The sequence below is a fragment of the Herpailurus yagouaroundi genome, unplaced genomic scaffold, assembly GCF_014898765.1.
Source record: "Herpailurus yagouaroundi ecotype Mexico unplaced genomic scaffold, PumYag 28, whole genome shotgun sequence".
NCBI lineage: Eukaryota > Metazoa > Chordata > Mammalia > Carnivora > Felidae > Herpailurus > Herpailurus yagouaroundi.
Window position 1 is genome coordinate 122,863,039 of NW_024412376.1, and position 20,408 is coordinate 122,883,446.

The 20,408-nt window shown below is 39.0% G+C and overlaps 1 protein-coding gene across 4 annotated transcripts in view; it reads right to left on the reverse strand.

Moving 5' to 3' along the window:
* Positions 1 to 5,181: 5,181 nt before the first annotated feature.
* Positions 5,182 to 20,408, reverse strand: part of SPMAP2L (sperm microtubule associated protein 2 like) — a 54,507-nt gene continuing 39,280 nt past the window's right edge. For 3 of the 4 annotated variants that reach the window (XM_040482836.1, XM_040482828.1, XM_040482839.1), the window contains 4 exons: positions 15,907 to 16,021; positions 9,369 to 9,500; positions 6,786 to 6,961; positions 5,182 to 5,546 (listed from right to left, as the gene is read on the reverse strand). In XM_040482836.1, the coding sequence (XP_040338770.1) occupies positions 5,432 to 5,546; positions 6,786 to 6,961; positions 9,369 to 9,500; positions 15,907 to 16,021 (538 nt within the window). In that variant the 3' untranslated portion in view covers positions 5,182 to 5,431. Of the gene's footprint in view, positions 5,573 to 6,785; positions 6,962 to 9,368; positions 9,501 to 15,906; positions 16,022 to 20,408 lie in introns of all 4 variants that reach the window. The other variant, XM_040482832.1, reaches the window with a different exon arrangement.

Below are 20,408 nucleotides of genomic sequence, written 5' to 3' on the forward strand. Positions count from 1 at the left end.
TGTGTTTCACTGGGACTATAACTGGAATCACCAGAGGGAGTAAAATCCATTATCCAGAAAGACATGAGAAGTTTCTTAATACCCACTAATAATGATTAAGAAAACAAAACCTCCTTACTATGTACTGGATATGTACTTCACAAGAACCCAAGGAGATACATGTTACAGATGAATATTTCGCAGTGCTCCTGCTCCATGTGGAGAGGAAGAATTCCCCAGGAAAGAAATTCCTGCTTTTAGCCTTCAGCCACCCCTATTTCTTTCTACCTATGGGAGCAGTGACTCCTCTCCTATGCATCTGGGAGAAGGAGTGCATTTCTTCTTTCTTGAGATCTCAGATCCATAGGCAGAGTGCATTCTATCTGCTCTGGGGATAGGTGTGCCCTGTGGAGTAGTCCTGCCAGGGGCTCAATTCAACTAAGGAGGATGGGTACATTAGCAAATCCATTTGGTTTACCAAAATCACATTTCCAAACAGCTCTGTCCTTTGTAAATGAGTTATTTTGAACTCCAACTGCCTGGGTTTCTCAATTGTTTCTGAATTCAGGGAAGAAAAGGAGGGGTGTAATTTATTGGAAACTTTCCAATCCCAACCTTAAACACTATTAGCTCCTTGTCACTGAAAAGGTAATTTGTACAAGGTTGCATAGCTAATATTTGGTAAAACCTCATTCCAGGACAAGCCTCCTTGACCCCCTCTCTCCCTGACTGCAGAAAGCCATTTAACATTTATGTCACCATTTTCCTTCCTTCAACCAAATCCAGGTTAACAAGTCTTCAATATCTTCTTCCCACTTATTCTTCACATCTCCTATGTCAAGGAGGCATGCTGACCTTTGAAGATTCAAATAGATTTATCTTGAAACCCTCCTGTGCCATAGTGTGATGAAAGTCCTGAGTTCTTCCAATACCCCTGGGTTTGGGGTGAGAGCACCAGTTTATCTTGTAGACCTTAATTCACCATTTTGTACATGCTATTGCTTCACACTCTCCCTGGACATGGAGTACAGACATGTTGCCTGGATTTCCCCCTTAAACAACCCTAATACCAAACACCTGGGAGCAAACCAAACCTGACTGAAAGTACAGTGTTGGGGAAGTTTTGCATTGTCCAGGCTCCAAAAGCCTCTGCTAAGACCTGTAACTGTCCATTCTTGCTCCCATTCCACTTTGCACTTTATTATGTAAAGCTTCAAGCACATCTAATAGAAATGAGAACACTATAATGAACCCTCTGTTCCAATTGCTTAGTTTGAACAATCAACTCACACTCTTACCCACTCTTTTGTTGGGATTATTTCAAAGCAAAGTCCAGATATCCCTTCATGCACAAATGTTTCAGCATGCTTCTCTAAAGAACTGCTTTTGAAAGCATAACCCCCATATCAGTATCATCCTAAATATAATTAATAGCAATTCCTCAATGGCAGCAAATATCAAGTCAAAGTTCACACCTTCCCGGTCCCTCTTCTCTCACACACAACCTCCCACCTGGGGCTTCAATCACACCTAACAGTGACAACATGCATGTGTTAATCTTCAGCAGACAGATCTACTCGCCTCAACACAGACCCATTTAAAGACTGCCTACCTGAACAAGGCTGACTGTCCTACTGGGCACAGTAGGCTCAAGGCTTACAGCTCACGGTATTTTCAGAAGATCACAAAATGTTGTAGTTTTAAGAGAGAAGGAAAAAATAAAGCTAGCAAAAATGTTTTTCAATATGTAATGATAGTATGTCCATCTTTATATGAATTCAGTCATAAAATGTAATTTTTCTTATTATTTTAAGGAAGAACCCAGAAAGGCAAAAATGTCTAGGATCCATGGAGGTCATAATACGGCCCCTACACCTGGTACCTCCTTTGAGGCATCTCAACGCCATCCTCTAAATCTAAGTGTCCAGAACTGAACACATGCTTCTCTACTCTCTTCTTCTGGCCCTCTCGCAGGGAAGGTATAAATTATGGAAATAAAGATTATCCAAATGAGGACACACCCAGGCCATTTATTTAGAGCTTGTTATTGGGAGTCAGCCATCATCACTTGCATTTGGCAGAGACTCAAAGGCAGAGGAGTCCTAAAGCTTTGCAGGGGCGGGGGGGAACAGGGAGAGGTGTGGAGGAGGATTTAAGTATGCTCTGACTCAAGGCTGCTGGCATGCGGAAGTTGGGGATGACCTAACTAGAAACAGGGCACCCTATGTGACTGGCTTAGGGAATATATTTGTCTTTCTCCAGTTGGCCCTATGTTGGAAGTGGGGGCAAAAATAGGCACCAGTAAGGACCATTGACCAGATCCTGATCATTCTGTTCACTACAAAGGTTGTGGTTTAGATTCCTGACCTGGTTGCTACAAAGGTTGTGAGTCAGAGTTCTATTGTCATATTTGGACAGACTATTGTCCATCTGTATATTCAGACTCTTACTTCTATCTTGTTTCATAAGCTAGAAATCCAGGAATTATCGTAAATGATTCCCATTTCCCCTCACCATATACAACCCATCACCAAATCCTCAAATATCTCTGAAGTTTGCCACTTTTTTCCATCTCCACTATGGTACCACCAAACTATTTTCATCTTCCATCTGATCTACAAAATAGCTTCCTAACCTGGTCTACATACCTCTACTGTCTCCTCCCCAATTTATTTGTCAAAGGCAGTTTCCTAAAAGGCAACCCTGATTATATTATCCCTACACATAAATTACTTCAACAGCTTCCATTGGCTTTAGGATAAAGACTAAAAGTCAACATGGCCTCCAGGGCCCTTCTTGGTCTAGCTCCCATCCTTCTGCCTCTTCTTGCATCATACAACCCCAATTTTTCCTCTCTGTTTGAGCCAAATTTTCTTTCAGTCTCCAACACACCTATCCACCTGCCACAGGGGATTTACTAGAAGGCTGTGGGTAGCTCCTGAGTCAAAGGAATAGGTGAAGGGCCAGGGTGGCTCCAGGGACACAGGTGGTAGGAGCAAAATGAAGTCTCATCAGGGTACTGCTATTGGGAACTATCAGCTCCAACTATACCCCTGACCCCAAGCAGCACTCTGCACAAGATCCAAAGCCCCAGAGGACAGTTCAGTGGGCTTGGCCAGTTTAGGTCACATGCTCATCCCTTGGCCAGGATACCTTGAATACAAGTCCCGGTAAAGCTTAACAATGAAGACAAAGTAATTCTCCAAAAGAAAATTGGGAGTTCTTACCAGAAGGAGGAGAAATCGATGCAGGATGGCCTTCAAATCAACAAATGTCCACTAAACACATGCTCCCACTACATGGACTGGCTTTCTATCTCCTCCTATTTGGTTAGTTAACCCTACTCAATTTGTAGATTCCAGCCCAATTGTCCCTTCATTAAAGAAGCCTTCTTTTGGGGCGCCTGGGTGGCGCAGTCAGTTAAGCGTCCGACTTCAGCCAGGTCACGATCTCGCAGTCCGTGAGTTCGAGCCCCGCGTCAGGCTCTGGGCTGATGGCTCGGAGCCTGGAGCCTGTTTCTGATTCTGTGTCTCCCTCTCTCTCTGCCCCTCCCCCATTCATGCTCTGTCTCTCTCTGTCCCAAAAATAAATAAAAAAACGTTGAAAAAAAGAAGCCTTCTTTTGTCTTCCTAAGGGGAAACAAAGTTCTCTATTCTGTTATTTCATTGCATTATCACCTCTTCATCATAATACTTACTACTGCTGTAATTTTATATTTATTTGTGAATTTTTGAATTCTATCCCTCTCAGTTGGCTAAACAGTCCATGAGAGCAGAGCCCACAACTGTTTGGGTTAGTATGATTACCTCCAATGCCTGGTACAGTGCCCGGCAAAGCAAAGAAACTCAACAAACATTCATTCATTGTATGAATCAAGCCATAAAGATATTTATTTTCCCAGTGATATAAACTATGCCATTCCCCCTTACAGGGCAAAAGGAGCTAAATTTTAAATAATATTTTTCCAGTTCATGCTTTATTACATAATTTTCTTATTTAATCTTTATAAAAATGCAGCAGGAACCCATTTTACACAAAGAAACAAATACAGAGAGTTAGGGAATTTGTTCAAAATCACAAAACTGGGTGCCTGGGTGGCTCAGTCGGTTAAGCGTCCGACTTCGGTTCAGGTCGTGATCTTGCAGTCCATGGGTTCGAGCCCTGTGTCAGGCTCTGTGCTGACAGCTCAGAACCTGGAACCTGCTTCTGATTCTGTGTCTCCCTCTCTCTCTGACCCTCCCCCCATTCATGCTCTGTCTCTCTCTGTCTCAAAAATAAATACATGTTAAAATAAAAAACAAAAAAACAAAATCACATACCTGGTAAATGATCCATGGGGGATACTAACCCAGATATGCCTGATTCAAAAACCCAAGTTCAACGTTTATTTATTTTTGGGACAGAGAGAGACAGAGCATGAACGGGGGAGGGGCAGAGAGAGAGGGAGACACAGAATCGGAAACAGGCTCCAGGCTCTGAGCCATCAGCCCAGAGCCTGACGCGGGGCTCGAACTCACGCACCGCGAGATCGTGACCTGGCTGAAGTCGGACGCTTAACCGACTGCGCCACCCAGGCGCCCCTCAAAAACCCAAGTTCAAAACTACTATATGGTATTGCCTCTCCATAACACTAGTTATCTCCTTAACACAAAGCATTGGAGATAGAACTCAGGCATCTATAAAACTGGTTTTCAGATAAATTCATTTTCATGTAAATCTAGATATATATTAAAATTTAATTTCATTTATAAAATACTTATCCATGGAGAGAATAAAACAATTAAATTTTAAAAACTCTGGGAAGATGAAATTTGACAGAGAATTACAATGCTTACCAAATACCTTGCTTTTTCTGTCATTCATGATAAATGACATGAAGTAACAGAGATTGGTGCAGGTGTGATTATTTAAGGTAACCCATTCTCTAAATTTCATCTAAAGATTATAAAAAGCATTTCAAGTTGTCTCAAAAGGCTTCACCATTTCAGTGTTATTTCTTGGGTAAGGAGGGGAGACTGGAAAAGCAACACAAAGAATTATTTCAATTCTCAGGACTTATTAGAGAAGGGACTGAGCAGAGATCAGCTGCTGGGGAACACAGATCTCTCCGGGAAAGGGAAAACAAACCCAGCAAATACAAGGAGTGTTTCTACAGGTCAGTCAGAGCAATGAGACAGCCAAGATGCTTGTGAGGAGATACAGTAAGGATAAGGCAAGCTCTCATTTTCTCTTTTATTGCATGCTCAAGTCCCCAAACCGGCTAAAGACAGGATTACAGGTAACAGCAGGAATTACTATCGATGGTGTTACTAACAGTGGTGTTCTCTGGAGGTCTCACATGGTTTTTGAGGGGATGGGGAATACAAACTGACAGGATCAGAAATGGGAACTAAGTCACCTAATATGTTTTCTAGATACATAACTACAGTGCGACTGATGTGGCTTTCTGTGCTTAACGCATAAGGGGTTCTGCCAACTCGTGGATCCTCGGAGAACACTGTGTTTTCAGAGCAGCTGGCTTGACTTTAAAGACATTTGGATCGTAATATACAATATGCACAGGAGACCTGAAATGGGGGAAAAAGAATGCAACCTGAAAAAAGATGAACAGAAAATGGAACTCACATTCCTCAACCATCCACTACATGTTAGGCTCTATGATATTATGCATTTTTGATTTTCATAAGCACCCCACGAAACAGGTGTCATAACCCTCACTGTACAGGTAAGGACAAGAAGGCTCAAGGAACTTATAAAAATGACCTGTGGTCAAATCCAGATTCATGTTATCTATCAGATTCCAAAGCCTTTGCTCTTTCCACAGAAAGTTAATTCTGGAAATTTTTCAGTAACTTGCCAATGTTAAAACCAGCCCAACAGTTCTCTGGTGAACTTGAAGAAATCAAACTTTTGAAATTTCCACCCTCAGCACCTTACCACCAAATAATAACTTTGCCACTTGGGTAAATCCTGAGGACTTGATCTTACTCTTCCCTTTCCTTTGTCAATGAACAGAAAATGAGCTTCATTTCATTGTTGTTGGAATTTATTTCTTTTAAGGAAAAACACTTGATAAATATTTTATTATGTAAGAATTAACATATTTCCTGTTCCCTAAGCTGAAGACTTCTATGACTTTTTCAGTTTCTCCTAGGTTTTCCTGATGATGCTTAAAAAGGGGTGTCAGGTATTATCTCATGAAGGAAACAAAATGAACTGAGGTTCAGGCAAATTAAGAAATCTTCTAGGAAGTAAGTAAGAATTAGACACAATTTCTTCTTTATTAAATGTATTTTCTTATCTATTTCAAATAGGTCGCATGATGCAAAACATGGAAAAATATAAAAGCCTATTTAGTAAAAAGTAAATCTTTGTCCTATCCCATTTACCTTGGGCCCCCACAAGTAACCATTGTTACTAGCTTCTTGCATACTTTTCTGAGATGTCATAGGTACCTGCAAGCCAATACATGGCATATGTGTATTTTCTTACACAAACTGTAACATATTTCGTGCTCTGTTCTGTAACTTGCTTCACTTAACAATATGTTAGATAAATAATCCCACATCCATACTTACAGAGTTGTTTCCTAGATCTAAATTTCAATACTAGTCCACTAACCCTTTAACTGTTGCCTTAGATTTGCGGTAAAACCACAGATTTGTCACAACTAATGTAACAAGTGAGATGTTTTTGAAAATTTCCTATATTCTTACAATTCTTTTTATTGGTCTTATTAGGTCAATTTTTCCCTCTCCCTAGCACCCCCAGCCTTCCTGCCCCATATTAGTTTTAAAATGACATACCTTGTATTTGGATTAGCTAGTTCCTGAATTCTGGCAGATATTTTGTAATGGATAGCAGCATAAGATACTGGCCAATGGGCATCACGGACAGGTAGATAATCTTGATGAAGAGGCTTGGCCTCAGCTAGAGCTATTATTCGAGGGCTAGGTTTGGTTAGCAAGGCAGCACGGGATATCTGTAGTAGAAGCAAAAACATGCAAAAATAGATTTCAATTTTCACATCTCCCTCTCTTTACAGCTATGCCCCGAACTGAGTCACCATCAGATACAGGTTCTCTCCTGGATTATAGCAGCAGACTCCTCCCTGGTCTCCCTGCTTCCATTCTTGTTCTGTATGATCTAGCCTTTTCTACCAATTACTGAGGGAGAGAATGAGCATTTTAATGAGTGCATTTCATGGGCCACACAGTGTTCTAAGTAGGGCACCTATATTATTCCCACTCAATCATCATAACAACCCCATGAGATACATACTTTCTAAAGCCCAGCTCAGATTATGTCACTCTCAGGGTTTAAAACCTTCCAGTGGTTTCCCATTTTGCTATGAATAACATTTAGACTCCTTACTGTGACCTCGAAGGCCCTATGTGATCTGGCTGCTATCCCTATTCCTCTGACCTCATCTCCTTCCTCTCCCCACCTTGATCACAGTGACCTTTGTTACATGAGGCCCGTCTGGCCCAGCTCTTTCCACGTTGGGATTTTTGCACCTGCCAGTTCTACTTGAAATCCTCCTTCCTCCATCTTGTCATGGCTGCTTCTTCATCATTCAAGTTTCTAGATTCAAACATCATGTTCTCAAGGACATCTTCCCTCACCATCCAAGATACATGAACCTTTCTAATAACTCTCCTCTACAGTACACTTATTTAATCTTCTTTATAGCACTTACTAACACCTGACTTAGCTCTCTTATCTCTTTGTTGGTATATTCATTGTCTGTGTCTCCCCATTAGAATATAAGCTTCTTGAATGTTTGCCAAAAGCTAGAATAAGTATATAACTAGTGCTGAATATGTGTTGATTGACAGATGGATCTACTCCTTCTGGTCTTACTTTGAAACTGCATCTGCCAGGTTGCCTTTCTGTTATGTTGTTTAATTGGTAAAACTGGGAGGATGACATATAGCTCCTATTCTCTCTCTTATGTGCTCATTAAAAAGAATTAGGATGGACAACAAACACCACTCAATTGCCCTGAAAGGACTGTGCTGCACTGGTATAGACTTATTTTGGGTTCTAAAAGTATGATATCTGTAGGGGCATCACTTTTTAAAAATATTTTTTATAAACTCCCAAACAATCCTAGCAACTGAAGAAAGATACCTGTAACTCCCATTTTATATACCAAAAGAACTGAAAGTAAAGTGATTTGCCCAAGGGTCACAAGGAAGTCATGTCAGCAAACTCAAGATGCTTGTCTGAGGGGTTTTGATTTCTAGACTAGATTTCTTTCCTAATAGAATTCCATATCAAATCCTCAGGTTCTTAGAGAATAAAATGTATCCAACCTCCTTGGCAACATGATTTACATATTTATTGAAAACTCAACTGAAATTGGACACCAAGTTGCCACTACAATGAATGGAGGGGAGTGTCAAAGAGGAGGAGGGAGGGAAGCCACTGAATGTGCCAGCCTCTGTTCCGAGCACCATGCCTTATCTATTATTTCAAGTCACATCACCCTCCAAGTAGGAACTGTTAACTTTATTTAAAAAAATTTTTTTACTAAATTTTTTTCTAAATGTTTATTCATTTTTTGAGAGAGCAAGAGTGAGCAAACAGGGGAGGTACAGAGAGAGAGGGAGACACAGATTCCAAAGCAGGCTCCAGACTTTGAGCTGTCGGCACAGAGCCCCCCTGTGGGGCTCGAACCCACGAACTGCGAGATCATAACCTGAGCCGAAGTTGCAGGCTTAACCGACTGAGCCACCCAGGTGGCCCAGAACTGTTAACTTTATAATCTCCTTGCCCACCTGGTTCCACCCAACTTCAAGGTCTTCTCAAATTTAAGACTTTGGTATGTGCTCTTCCCTTTACTAGAATATTCTCCTCTCAGACCTTCACTTAGCTGACTCATTCAAGTTTCAGATCAAATATCCCTTCCTTAGAGGGGCTTTCCCTGACTACCATATGCAAAGTAGAGTATTCTCCACTCTCACCCAAAGTCAATCATTTCCTATTTTATTGTCTTCATAGCACTTATCACTACCTGACATTATCTTATCTGTTTATTTTTTGTCTCCCTCCATCTTGTTCACTGGGAATGATGGCTGGCACACAGTAGGCATTCAAATACTTGAATGAATAAATAAGGCTCAGGAACACTGCCACAATATCAAAGAGCTAGTAGTAGTGTTGAGGCTAGAATTTGAACCCAGTTCTTACTGATTCCAAAGCCCATGCTCTTCGTCCTCTTTCCCCAGACTCTCCACATATCTTGCAGCTAGGTCTTCCTTCATGCCAGAATCTTGAAAGATTCTCTTTCCCAATGACTTTGGCCTATGCTCTGTAGTGGCAAAGTAGTACCCTAGGAACAACCAAAAAGTGAGGTGAAGGATGCCAAGGAAGTGGTGGCTTACAGGACGGATGGGCATTTCACATCTTTCTCTTTCAAAGCACAGACCCTCTATCTTGATCCTTGGATGGGCAAGGTCTATAATTCTTGGAGTTGCAACAGCACTCAGGGCAGAAGCTGCAATCTTGGTTTCAATCTAGGGGAAAAAAATAAAATAGTGTCTGTAAGTATCAAATAATAAACATGGTACAAAGTACATCTGGCCTCTGAACCAGACTTCTCAGCAAATCCAGCAGAAAGGATAAGAGTCTTGTAGTAACCCATGATCATAGATGAAATTATCAATTTCCATTTTTTTCAAAGCAGGTTGTATGAATTCCAACCCAGATTTTCAGGAACTTGCTGTTAAACTAAAGATGGGGAGGGAATGGCAACCTTACATAGTAACCAAGAGATAAATGGTAACACTGATTTGTGGAATGATAAACTCAGCCAAGAGGGAAGGCTCAGGCCTACCATGTAACAATACTGTAAGAGGGAGAGCTGTGCTTTGTTCTTAACTATTTTCTTAAGATTATTTATTTATTTTTTGAGAGAGACAGAGAGAGTGAGCAGGGGAGGGGCAGAGAGAAAGAGGGAGAGAGAGAATCCCAAGCAGGCTTTGCACTGTCAGCATGGAGCCCAAGGCAGGGCTCAAACTCACAAACCATGAGATCATGACCTGAGCCGAAACCAAGAGTTGGACGCTCAACCGACTAAGCCACCCAGGAGCCCCTGTTCTTAACTATTTTTGGCCTTTGGAAATTGGGACTCACATTATCACAAATTCCCATACTTAAAGTGAATTCAAGGGGCTCTCTTCTAATTGGAACAGATAAGAAAAAGAAACCAAAGCCAAGAAGAAGAAAGGCAGAACCACATTCTCCATACACAATGCTGAGCTAGTCCCCCAAGTCATTCCTCACTATCTTAATTATGGAAATGTGTTCAAATTATATGGTCTTCTATTTTAATTACTAGTATTCAAACTCAAAACTTACCACAAGACTTTAAGAGGAATATAGTCAATAAAAATAGGGTTTTAACTGTGAGCAGAAAAATAATAAACAAGATATGTTCCAAATCCCTTTTTGTGTTAAGACGTTGATGATACTAACGCTGACAGTGTTTTACATGTACTCACTCATTTTTTATCTCACCTGGTATATAATTTTTATTTGTATTTCACTTATGGGGAAACTAAGGTTCTATATGAAGTTCAGCAATTTATTTGAGCTTATATAGTGAATAAGTTGCAAAGTTGAGAGTGAAACCTAAGGTCCTATCTGTCTGTACAATTCCATGATAAGAGTATTTTTCTTGGGTTTTCCCACTCTTCTTCTGGTATCTCTCAGTACCTTATTTATTCTCTTTTATGAGTATCAAATAATCTTAATTATTTACCTATAGGTCTATGGTTTCTTCTAAATTGAAATTTACTTTAAGGAAAGGAACTGTTTTATTATTCTTATTGTGTCTTACATAATATAATTAAGAAATATTTGTTTAATGAATTGGATTAACAAGTGATCATTTTATTTCCTTTTTAATTGTAAGCCTTAACTGAAAGCAGTGGTTGTCATATATTTCTCTGATTTTCCCAGAACCTGATAGTAGGCAAAGTTTTATTCATTGTAAATGATTAATTAGCCCTTCATGGAATTGTACAGACACTGAGCCTGGATTGCTTCAATGGTAAATTCTATCAAATGTTTAAGACAAAAAAAATAATGTAAGTGATGTACAAACCTACAGAGAATATAGATGCTAAGCCCAGATTGCTTAGACGGTAAATTTCTTTCAAATATTTAAGAAGAAATAATATAAATCTTATATAAACCTACAAAGAATAAGAAATACTACTAACCTATGGTGATAGAAATTTGGAAGTGGTTGACTCTAGGGCAGGGGGTAGAGTGGAATTGACTAGAAATAGTCAGGAGGAAACTTTTTGGGATAATGTTTTATATCTTGATTGAGGTGATTATTGAATGGATATATACATTTGTTAAAATCTTCTTAAACTATACACTTAAGATCTATGCATTTTATGTAAATTATAACTCCAAAATTGCAAAATATATGCTGGAAAAAATAATTTATATATATATATATATATATATATATATATATATATATACACATATATATGTGTGTGTGTATATATATATGTGTGTGTGTATATATATATAGCAATATTATATTATATTATATATACATATATATAATGAAGAATATCTATAATATGTAAAGAACTGTTATGAATCAATACAAAATGTGCAGACCATTAGAAAAATAAAAAGCCATGAATAGACAAATTTATAAAAGAAAAATACATAGTTAAATAAAATGTTGAGAATTACTGAATTTGTTAATCAAAGAAATGAAAGTGTTTATTAATGAGATAGTATTTTTATTATAAAATTAATATTTTGTAAAATAATATCTAATGTTGGCAAGAATGCACTGCAAAAGTCAGCCCAAATAATGCAACTGGCTATGTAAATCAAAATCACTTTTGTTGGAACACATTTTGGGATAATATATAAATCACCTCAAAAATGTTCATACCCTTGATCTGGTAACTTTACTTCTCAAATTTTTGTTCTCAGAAAATAATCAGATTGAGAATAATGGTGGGGAGACATGTTGATAGAATGACTTCATAAATTAGGACAACAAGTCAGACAAAGTCATGTGAGGTATCCAGAGTACATGTGTTTAATACTCAAAGATATCTGCTAAATATAAAATAGGAGTCTTCAAAGCCAAAATCTCTCAAGAGTCAAAGATTTTAAAAATCTAAACAGTTTGATTAGTCTTAAGTAGGAGCTGCAGACATCTGCAAGTAGAGAGAGAATGATGGATATGCACTAAGTGAGCTATGAAACCAACTCTTTTTAAGTTTGTAGTGACAAAGTTACCATAAAAAAGAGACTCAGTAACACATTCATAGAAGGGAAAAAAGATTTTTTACAGTTCATCCATCCAAAGTCTCTGGTGGCAAGTAATCTCAGGTACCTGTGAAAGTAACTTGGCTTCCTTTGTGGGCATGTGTATTTTTTTTTTAAGTTTATTTATTTATCTTGAGAGAGTGTGTGTGTGTATGAGAACACACATGTGAGCAGGGGAGGGGTAGGGAGGGACAGAGAGGGAGAGAATCCCAAGCAGAGCCCACACTGTTGGCATGAAGCCTGATATGGGGCTCCAACTCAGGAACCATGAGATCATGAGCTGAGCCACAGTCTAATGCTTAACCAACTGAGCCACCCAGGTGCCCTAGTGGGCATGTATATTTTTAAACTCTCGGAAGGTTCAGCATTAACTGCAAAAAAGCTAAGAGAAATAAAATCATATAATTAATAATACCTGGTACTAAGAATAAGTATGCGCTAGAATTGATGACATTTGGACATGGACTATGGAGTGGATACAGTATCTATCAATAAAACTTCCTCATTTTGATAACAATCCAGTGGTTACATAAGATGATGTCCTTGTTCTTGGGAAATACACACTGAAGTATTTAGGAAAATGACTATATGATATCTGTAACTCTCAAAAATGATTCAGGGAAATAACTAAATACACACACACACACACACACACACACACACCCCACATGGAGGAGACAGAATGATTAAGCAAATGGAATAAAATGTTAATTCTTGCAACTTTTCAGTAAATTAAAAATTATTATAGAAACAAAAACTATGTATATTATTAAAATTAAAAAGCACGTACATGGGGGTTCCTGGCTAGTTCAGTTGGTAGAGCATGTGAGTCTTGATCTTGGGTCATGAGTTCAAGTCTCACACTGGGCATAGAGCTTACAAAACAAAAAACAAAAAACAAAACAAAAAAAACAAAAACAAAAACAACCATGTGCATGTTTAAGAGAATTTGGCCTTTTAGAGTGATCACCTTACAACTGCAACTTGAAGCATATATGTGAGTTATAACATTAGATTGAAATCTTAAGTTTATGTCATTCTTACAACATTGAAAACTTTAAGTTCACCATATTGATAAGTTTAATGCAGATTTTTAAATAGTTATTTAATATTTGAGATTTTGTTCATTAATGTAGATGGCTGAAGTAAAAGGCTTACAAAATAAATCAAATTTAATATATTAGTAAATATGATATAAGTTATTTGGAGGCATTTGATTAAGTTTAGAAACCAAATCAAACATTATTCAGGACTCTTAAAAGTTATTGTTAAACTTCTGGAATTATAAACAGAGTAATAAAACTTATGCATTAAATTTAAAAGCCTGAGAAAGAAAAAGATATTTTTACTGTTTATTTATTTTTGAGAGAGCGAGAGACAGAGAGAGAGAGACAGAGTGTGAGTGGGGAAGGGGCAGAGGGAGAGGGAGACACAGAATCCAAAGCAGGCTCCTGCCTCTAAGCTGTCAGCACAGACCCTGACGCAGGGCTTGAACTCAGGAACCATGAGATTATGACCTGAGCTAGAGTCAGATGCTCAACCTACTGAGCCACTCGGTCATCCCGAAAGAAATAGATTTTTAACTTCAAGTTTTAAAAATTGACTACTAATTATTTAAATCAAGAACATACCTCTGAACAGTCTTTTCTATATACAAAAACCATGCTCAAGGATACCAAAAGACTCACATCACTGGATTTGCAGGTTCTTTTCTTAAGTGGCTATAAATTCTTTGAAATTATTCTTCTCTCAGTGAGAGCTGGGGTTTGTATCCCTGCCCCCTTGAATCTGGCCAGACTTGTAACTCCATAAATCAACAGAATATGACTGTAGTGACATTATGTGACTACCAAGGCCAACTCAAAAAAAATTATGCAGTTCTACCTGGTTCTTTTGGTATGCTCACCCTTGAAACATTCCATTTTAGAATATTCCTTATCAGAATACAGCTGCTATGCTGAGAGAAGTCTAAGCTATATGGAGAGGCCAAAAGAAGGTGCTCCTGTGGATATTCCCAACTGAGTCTAGCATTTAAGTCATATCAGCCAAGGTACCACACACAGATGTTGTTATGGACTGACTGTTAATGTCCCTCTCAAATTCATATGTTGAAGTCCTAGTCCCCAGTGGGTTAATATTGGGAGGTGGGGCCTTTGGGAGGTAATTACGTTTAGATGAAGTCATGAGGTTAGAACCCTCATAATGGGATTGGTGTCCTTATAAGAAGAGAGATAAGAACTCCTCTTTGCACACAAAAAGAAGTCATGTGAGTACACAGCAAGATGGTGGCTGTCTACAAACCAAGAAGAGGACCTTCATCAAGAAGAGAATCTGCTACACCTTGATCGTGGACTTCTCTGTCTCCAGAACTGTGAGAAATAAATGTCTTTTAAGGCATTCAGTCTATGGTATTTTGTTATAGCAGCCCAAGCTGATTAAGACAAGTATAAAGGAACTTTCAGCCCCCTACCATTTCAGACACCCAAGCCACTAGAGATATACTAGCTGAGGGATTTCTAATTCATAAAATGCTTGAGTGTAATAAAATGCTTATTGTTTTACACTACTAAGTTTGGGGGTGCTTTGGTATGAAGCAACAAATAACCAAATCCCAACTTTAAGAATTGGTTCTCTGTATTGGTTCTAGATTATCTGGAATTTGTTTTTTGAGTATTTGGATTTAAAGTTATTCATGATTCTGTTGCCAGAAGTTAAGAAAAAATCCTGGTAGTCCATAGCATGCAGTGGCAAAACAGAAAGCAAGACTTCGAGTGACCAAGCAGCTGCTACCAGAAAATATTTTAGTGAAATAAAGAAGTATAGTGGGATTATTTGGTTGTTTCTAAGTACACTGGAGAAAGTGAGTTAAGAAATGACTGGCTCAGGCATTTAAGCTTCCACCTTAAGGTCTGGGTAAAGGACCAGAAAGTTTCTGTGACTTCCATAAAAGAAATCCTTATAGTCTATGATCACAGGGCTGAAAATTCTGAAAACCAAACTCGAAATCTAATTCTGTGAGTGGGTGAATTATAGTGCAAATTGAATTACCAAATTTGTCTGGTCTCCTACGTTCAAGTTAAAGCAATGATTGAGAAGGAACAGGACCTTGAAAATTGGAATGGGAATATATGAGCAGATTCCAATGAAGATGGGGACCCCTAAATACGGCTGAGCCTTTCTTATGAATACAATCAGCCCTTTCTCTCCTGCCTGAGGAGGTCAGATTCCACCTGCCTGAATAACTTGTATTGGGTTGCCCTGAAGTAGATACTTTCCAAGTAAGTGCTGGCCTACCCTTACTATCTCTCATTGCTTCTGGGTGTATAACAAGACCCAAGTTCCAACTGCCTAAACAGCCTTCCATAGACTTCTCTATCAGCTTCCACAATTGCTTAAATTCTGCATAGCTGTTCTGCTTCTCTGATTAAATCTTGGCTGATAAATTAGGCATAGAGGAGATAGTAAGAAAAGTTCATTTGATGAGAGGGAAACATAAACGGGAAAAAGGAAGATACACCCAGAAATAAGAGGACAGCATGCTACAGTTATAAACATGTTACATGTTGCAAAATCAATCAGGAACTGTTTCTTTCACATGGACCCACTTACCTTTTTTGGAGGAACATAGTTTGGATTTATGGCTTTGGCTATTGACAGTTGTAATAAACGGGGTGAAGGATCAGAGATTTGATGAGAACTTCTTGTTAAGTAATCACTGTAGGGCCTATATACAAATGGAACATGAAATATTATAATCATTGGAGGAAAAAAAACTGCATTTTTTCATTGCTATAATCAACCTCTGATCAATTATATATATTGTTTCTATCTTAAAAACTTCTTTTCCCATAATCATAGTTGGGTTTTTTTTTTAAATATCAGATTGGTGTTTTCTAAAAATATTTGTACTATGAGCCACAGTAAGAAGTGCATTTTATACTGATACAGTATATGTAAATCTGTGTGTGTGTGTGTGTGTGTGTGTGTGTGTGTGTGTGTGCTGTATATCCAAAACAAAATTATCATGAAACAATGCTTTACCTGAGTAAGGTATTCTGATTTTTTAAATTCCATTTGATTTCATTAAAAAAAAACTGGAATCCATTTTATGATCCACTGATGGGTTGAGACTTGCAGTTTAAAAAACACTTCACTTGAGGAGAACGGACTCTCCAGAGCCAAGCGTAGACAAGAGGCCCATGGAAGAGGGTAGGAAGGGCGGAGAGGCGGTGCGCGCTACATGGACTGGCAGGAGGGAGCCGGGGCAGAGGGACAGCCCACCAGCAAAGCAGAGCCCCTGAGTCTGGCTTGCAAAAGCGGAGGTGCCAGACTCCGTGAGTTCTGACAGCCAGCAGGACTTAACATCTGGAATGTTAAAAGTCAACAGCTCTGCTCGGAGAGTGGGAGGGTGAGAGGACACTGGGAGGGAGAGTTGTTGAGCCCTGGAAGACAGAGCTCAGCTCGGCCAGAGTCATCTCCCTCTCCCATCCCCCGGCAGAAATCCCAAAGGGAACCAGTTTCTGTCACCAAACTTGCTTGCACTGCACAAACACACAACGATGTGCTTCTGTGGATCCAACCCTCTGACGGGTCTGCCTCCCTCCTGGTGCTGCAGGGCCCCTCCCACAGGGGACCACCTACAGCAAAGCAAGCTAAGCCTGCCCCTCCCACCCTGTGCACCCTGCGAATCCACCTCAGCTAATATGCCAGATCCCATCAAAGCAGCACCACAAGCCTGGTAGTGTGCAAGTAGCCCAGACAGGGGCCACACCACTCCACAGTGAGTCCTGCCCCTGGGAGAGGGTGAGATAAGGTACACACCAGTCTGACTGTGGCCCCAGCAGTGGGCTGGGGACAAACATCAGGTCTGACTGCAGCCCTGCCCACCAACACAAGTTACTCCAGACAGCACAGGGGAAGTGCCCTGCAGTTCCGCGCCACTCCAGGGACTACCCAAAATGATGAAATGGAAGAACTATCCTCAAAAGAAACTCCAGGAAGTAGTGACAGCTAATGAATTGGTCAAAAATGATTTAAGCCATATAACAGAACAAGAATTTAGAATAATAGTCATAAAATTAATTGCTGGGCTTGAAAAAAGTATAGAGGACAGCAGAGAATCTATTGCTAAAGAGATCAAGGGACTAAGAAACAGTCATGAGGAACTAAAAAATGCTATAAATGAGGTGCAAAATAAAATGGAGGCGACCACAGCTCGGATTAAAGAGGCAGAGGAGAGAATAGGTGAATTAGAAGATAAAATTATGGAAAAAGAGGAAGCTGAGAAAAAGAGAGATAAAAAAATCCAGGAGTATGAGGGGAGAATTAGAGAACTAAGTGATGCAATCAAACAGAACAATATCTATATAATAGGAATTCCAGAAGAGGAAGAGAGAGAGAAAGGGGCTGAAGGTGTACTTGAACAAATCATAGTTGAGAACTTCCCTGATATGGGGAAGGAAAAAGGCATTGAAATCCAAGAGGCACAGAGAACTCCCTTCAGGCATAGCTTGAATTTATCTTCTGTATGACACATCATAGTGAAACTGGCAAAATACAAGGATAAAGGGAAAATCCTGAAAGCAGTTAGGGATAAACACACTCTAACTTATAAAGGGAGACCCATAAGACTAGTGGCAGATCTATCTACTGAAACTTGGCAGGCCAGAAAGGAATGGCAGGAAATCTTCAATGTGATGAAGAGAAAAATATGCAGCTGAGAATTCTTTATCCAGCAAGTCTGTCATTCAGAATAGAAGGAGAGATAAAGGTCTTCCCAAACAAACAAAAACTGAAGGAATTCATCACCACTAAACCAGCCCTATAAGAGATCCTAAGGGGGATTCTGTGAGTGAAATGTTGCAAGGACCACAAAGTACCAGAGACATCATTACAAGCATGAAACCTACAGACATCACAATGACTCTAAACCCATATCTGTTTATAATAACACTGAATGTAAATGGACTAAATGCTCCAAACAAAAGACGCAGGGTATCAGAATGAATAAAAACACAAGACCCATCTATTTGCTGTCTACAAGAGATTCATTTTAGACCTGAGGACACCTTCAGATTGAAAGTGAGGGGATGGAGAACTATTTATCATGCTACTGGAAGTCAAAAGAAAGCTGGAGTAGCCATACTTATATCAGACAAACTAGACTTTAAATTAAAGGCTGTTACAAGAGATGAAGAAGGGCATTATATAATAATTACAGGGTCTATCCATCAGGAAGAGCTAACAATTATAAATGTCTATGCACCCAAATATATAAAACAATTAATCACAAACATAAGCACCTTATTGATAAGAATGTGGTAATTGCAGGAGACTTTAATACCAAGGATTAAAGCAATAAATACCCTATGAGCAACGGATAGCTCATCTAAACACAAAATCAATAAAGAAACAAGGGCCCTGAATGATACATTGGATCAGATGGACTTGACAGATATATTTAGAACTCTGTATCCCAAAGCAACAGAATATACTTTCTTCTTGAATGCACATGGAACATTCTCCAAAATAGATCACATACTGGATCACAAAACAACCCTTCATAAGTATAAAAGAATTGAGATCATACCATGAACACTTTCAGACCACAATGCTATGACACTTGAAATCAACCACAGGAAAAAGTCTGGAAAACCTCCAAAAGCATGGAGGTTAAAGAGCATCCTACTAAAGAAAGAATGGGTCAACCAGGCAATTAGAGAAGAAATTTAAAAATATATGGAAACAAGTGAAGATGAAAATACAACAATCCAAATGCTTTGGGATGCAGCAAATGCAGCCCTGAGAGGAAAATAAATTGCAATCCAGGTCTATCTCAAGAAACAAGAAAAATCCCAAATACAAAATCTAACAGCACACCTAAAGGAAATAGAATCAGAACAGCAAAGACACCCCAAACCCAGCAGAAGAAGAGAAATAATAAAGATCAGAGCAGAAATAAATAATATAGAATCTTAAAAAAACTGTAGAGCAGATCAATGAAACCAAGAGTTGTTTTTTGAAGAAATAAACAAAATTGATAAGCCTCTAGCCAGGCTTCTCAAAAAGAAAAGGGAGATGACCCAAATAGATAAAATCATGAATGAAATTGGATTTATTACAACCATTTCCTCAAAAATACAAGCAATTATCAGGGAATACTATGAAAGATTATATGCCAACAAACTGGACAACCTGGAAGAAATGGACAAATTCCTAAGCAACCACACACTTCCAAAATTCAAACAGGAAGAAATAGAAACCTTGAACAGACCCATAACCAGCAAAGAAATTGAATCAGTTATCAAAAATCTCCCAACGAATAAGAGTCCTGGACCAGATGGCTTTCCTGGGGAATTCTACCAGACATGTAAAGCAGAGATAATACCTATTCTTCTCAAGCTGTTTTAAAAAATAGAAAGGGAAGGAAAACTTCCAGACTCATTCTATGAAGCCAGCATACTTTGATTCCTAAACCAGACAGAGACCCTGCAAAAAAAGAGAACTACAGGCCAATATCCCTGATGAATATGGATGCAAAAATTCTCAATAAGATACTAGCAAATCGAATTCAACAGCATATAAAAAGAATTATTCACCATGATCAAGTGGGATTCATTCCTGGGCTGCAGGGCTGGTTCAACATTCACAAATCAATCAATGTGATACATCACATTAATAACAGAAAAGAACCATATGATCCTGTCAATCGACACAGAAAAAGCATTTGGCAAAATACAGCATCCTTTCTTAATAAAAACCCTCGAGAAAGTCAGGATAGAAGGAACATACTTAAACATCATAAAAGTCATTTATGAAAAGCCCACAGCTAATATCATCCTCAATGGAGAAAAACTGAGAGCTTTCCCCCTGAGATTAGGGACATGACAGGGATGTCCACTCTCACTGCTGTTGTTTAACATAGTGTTGGAAGTTCTAGCATCAGCAATCAGACAACAAAAGGAAATCAAAGGCATCAAAATTGGCAAAGATGAAGTCAAGCTTTCACTTTTTGCAGATGACGTGATATTATACATGGAAAACCCGACAGACTCCACCAAAAGTCTGCTAGAACTGATACATGAATTTAGCAAAGTTGCAGGATACAAAAT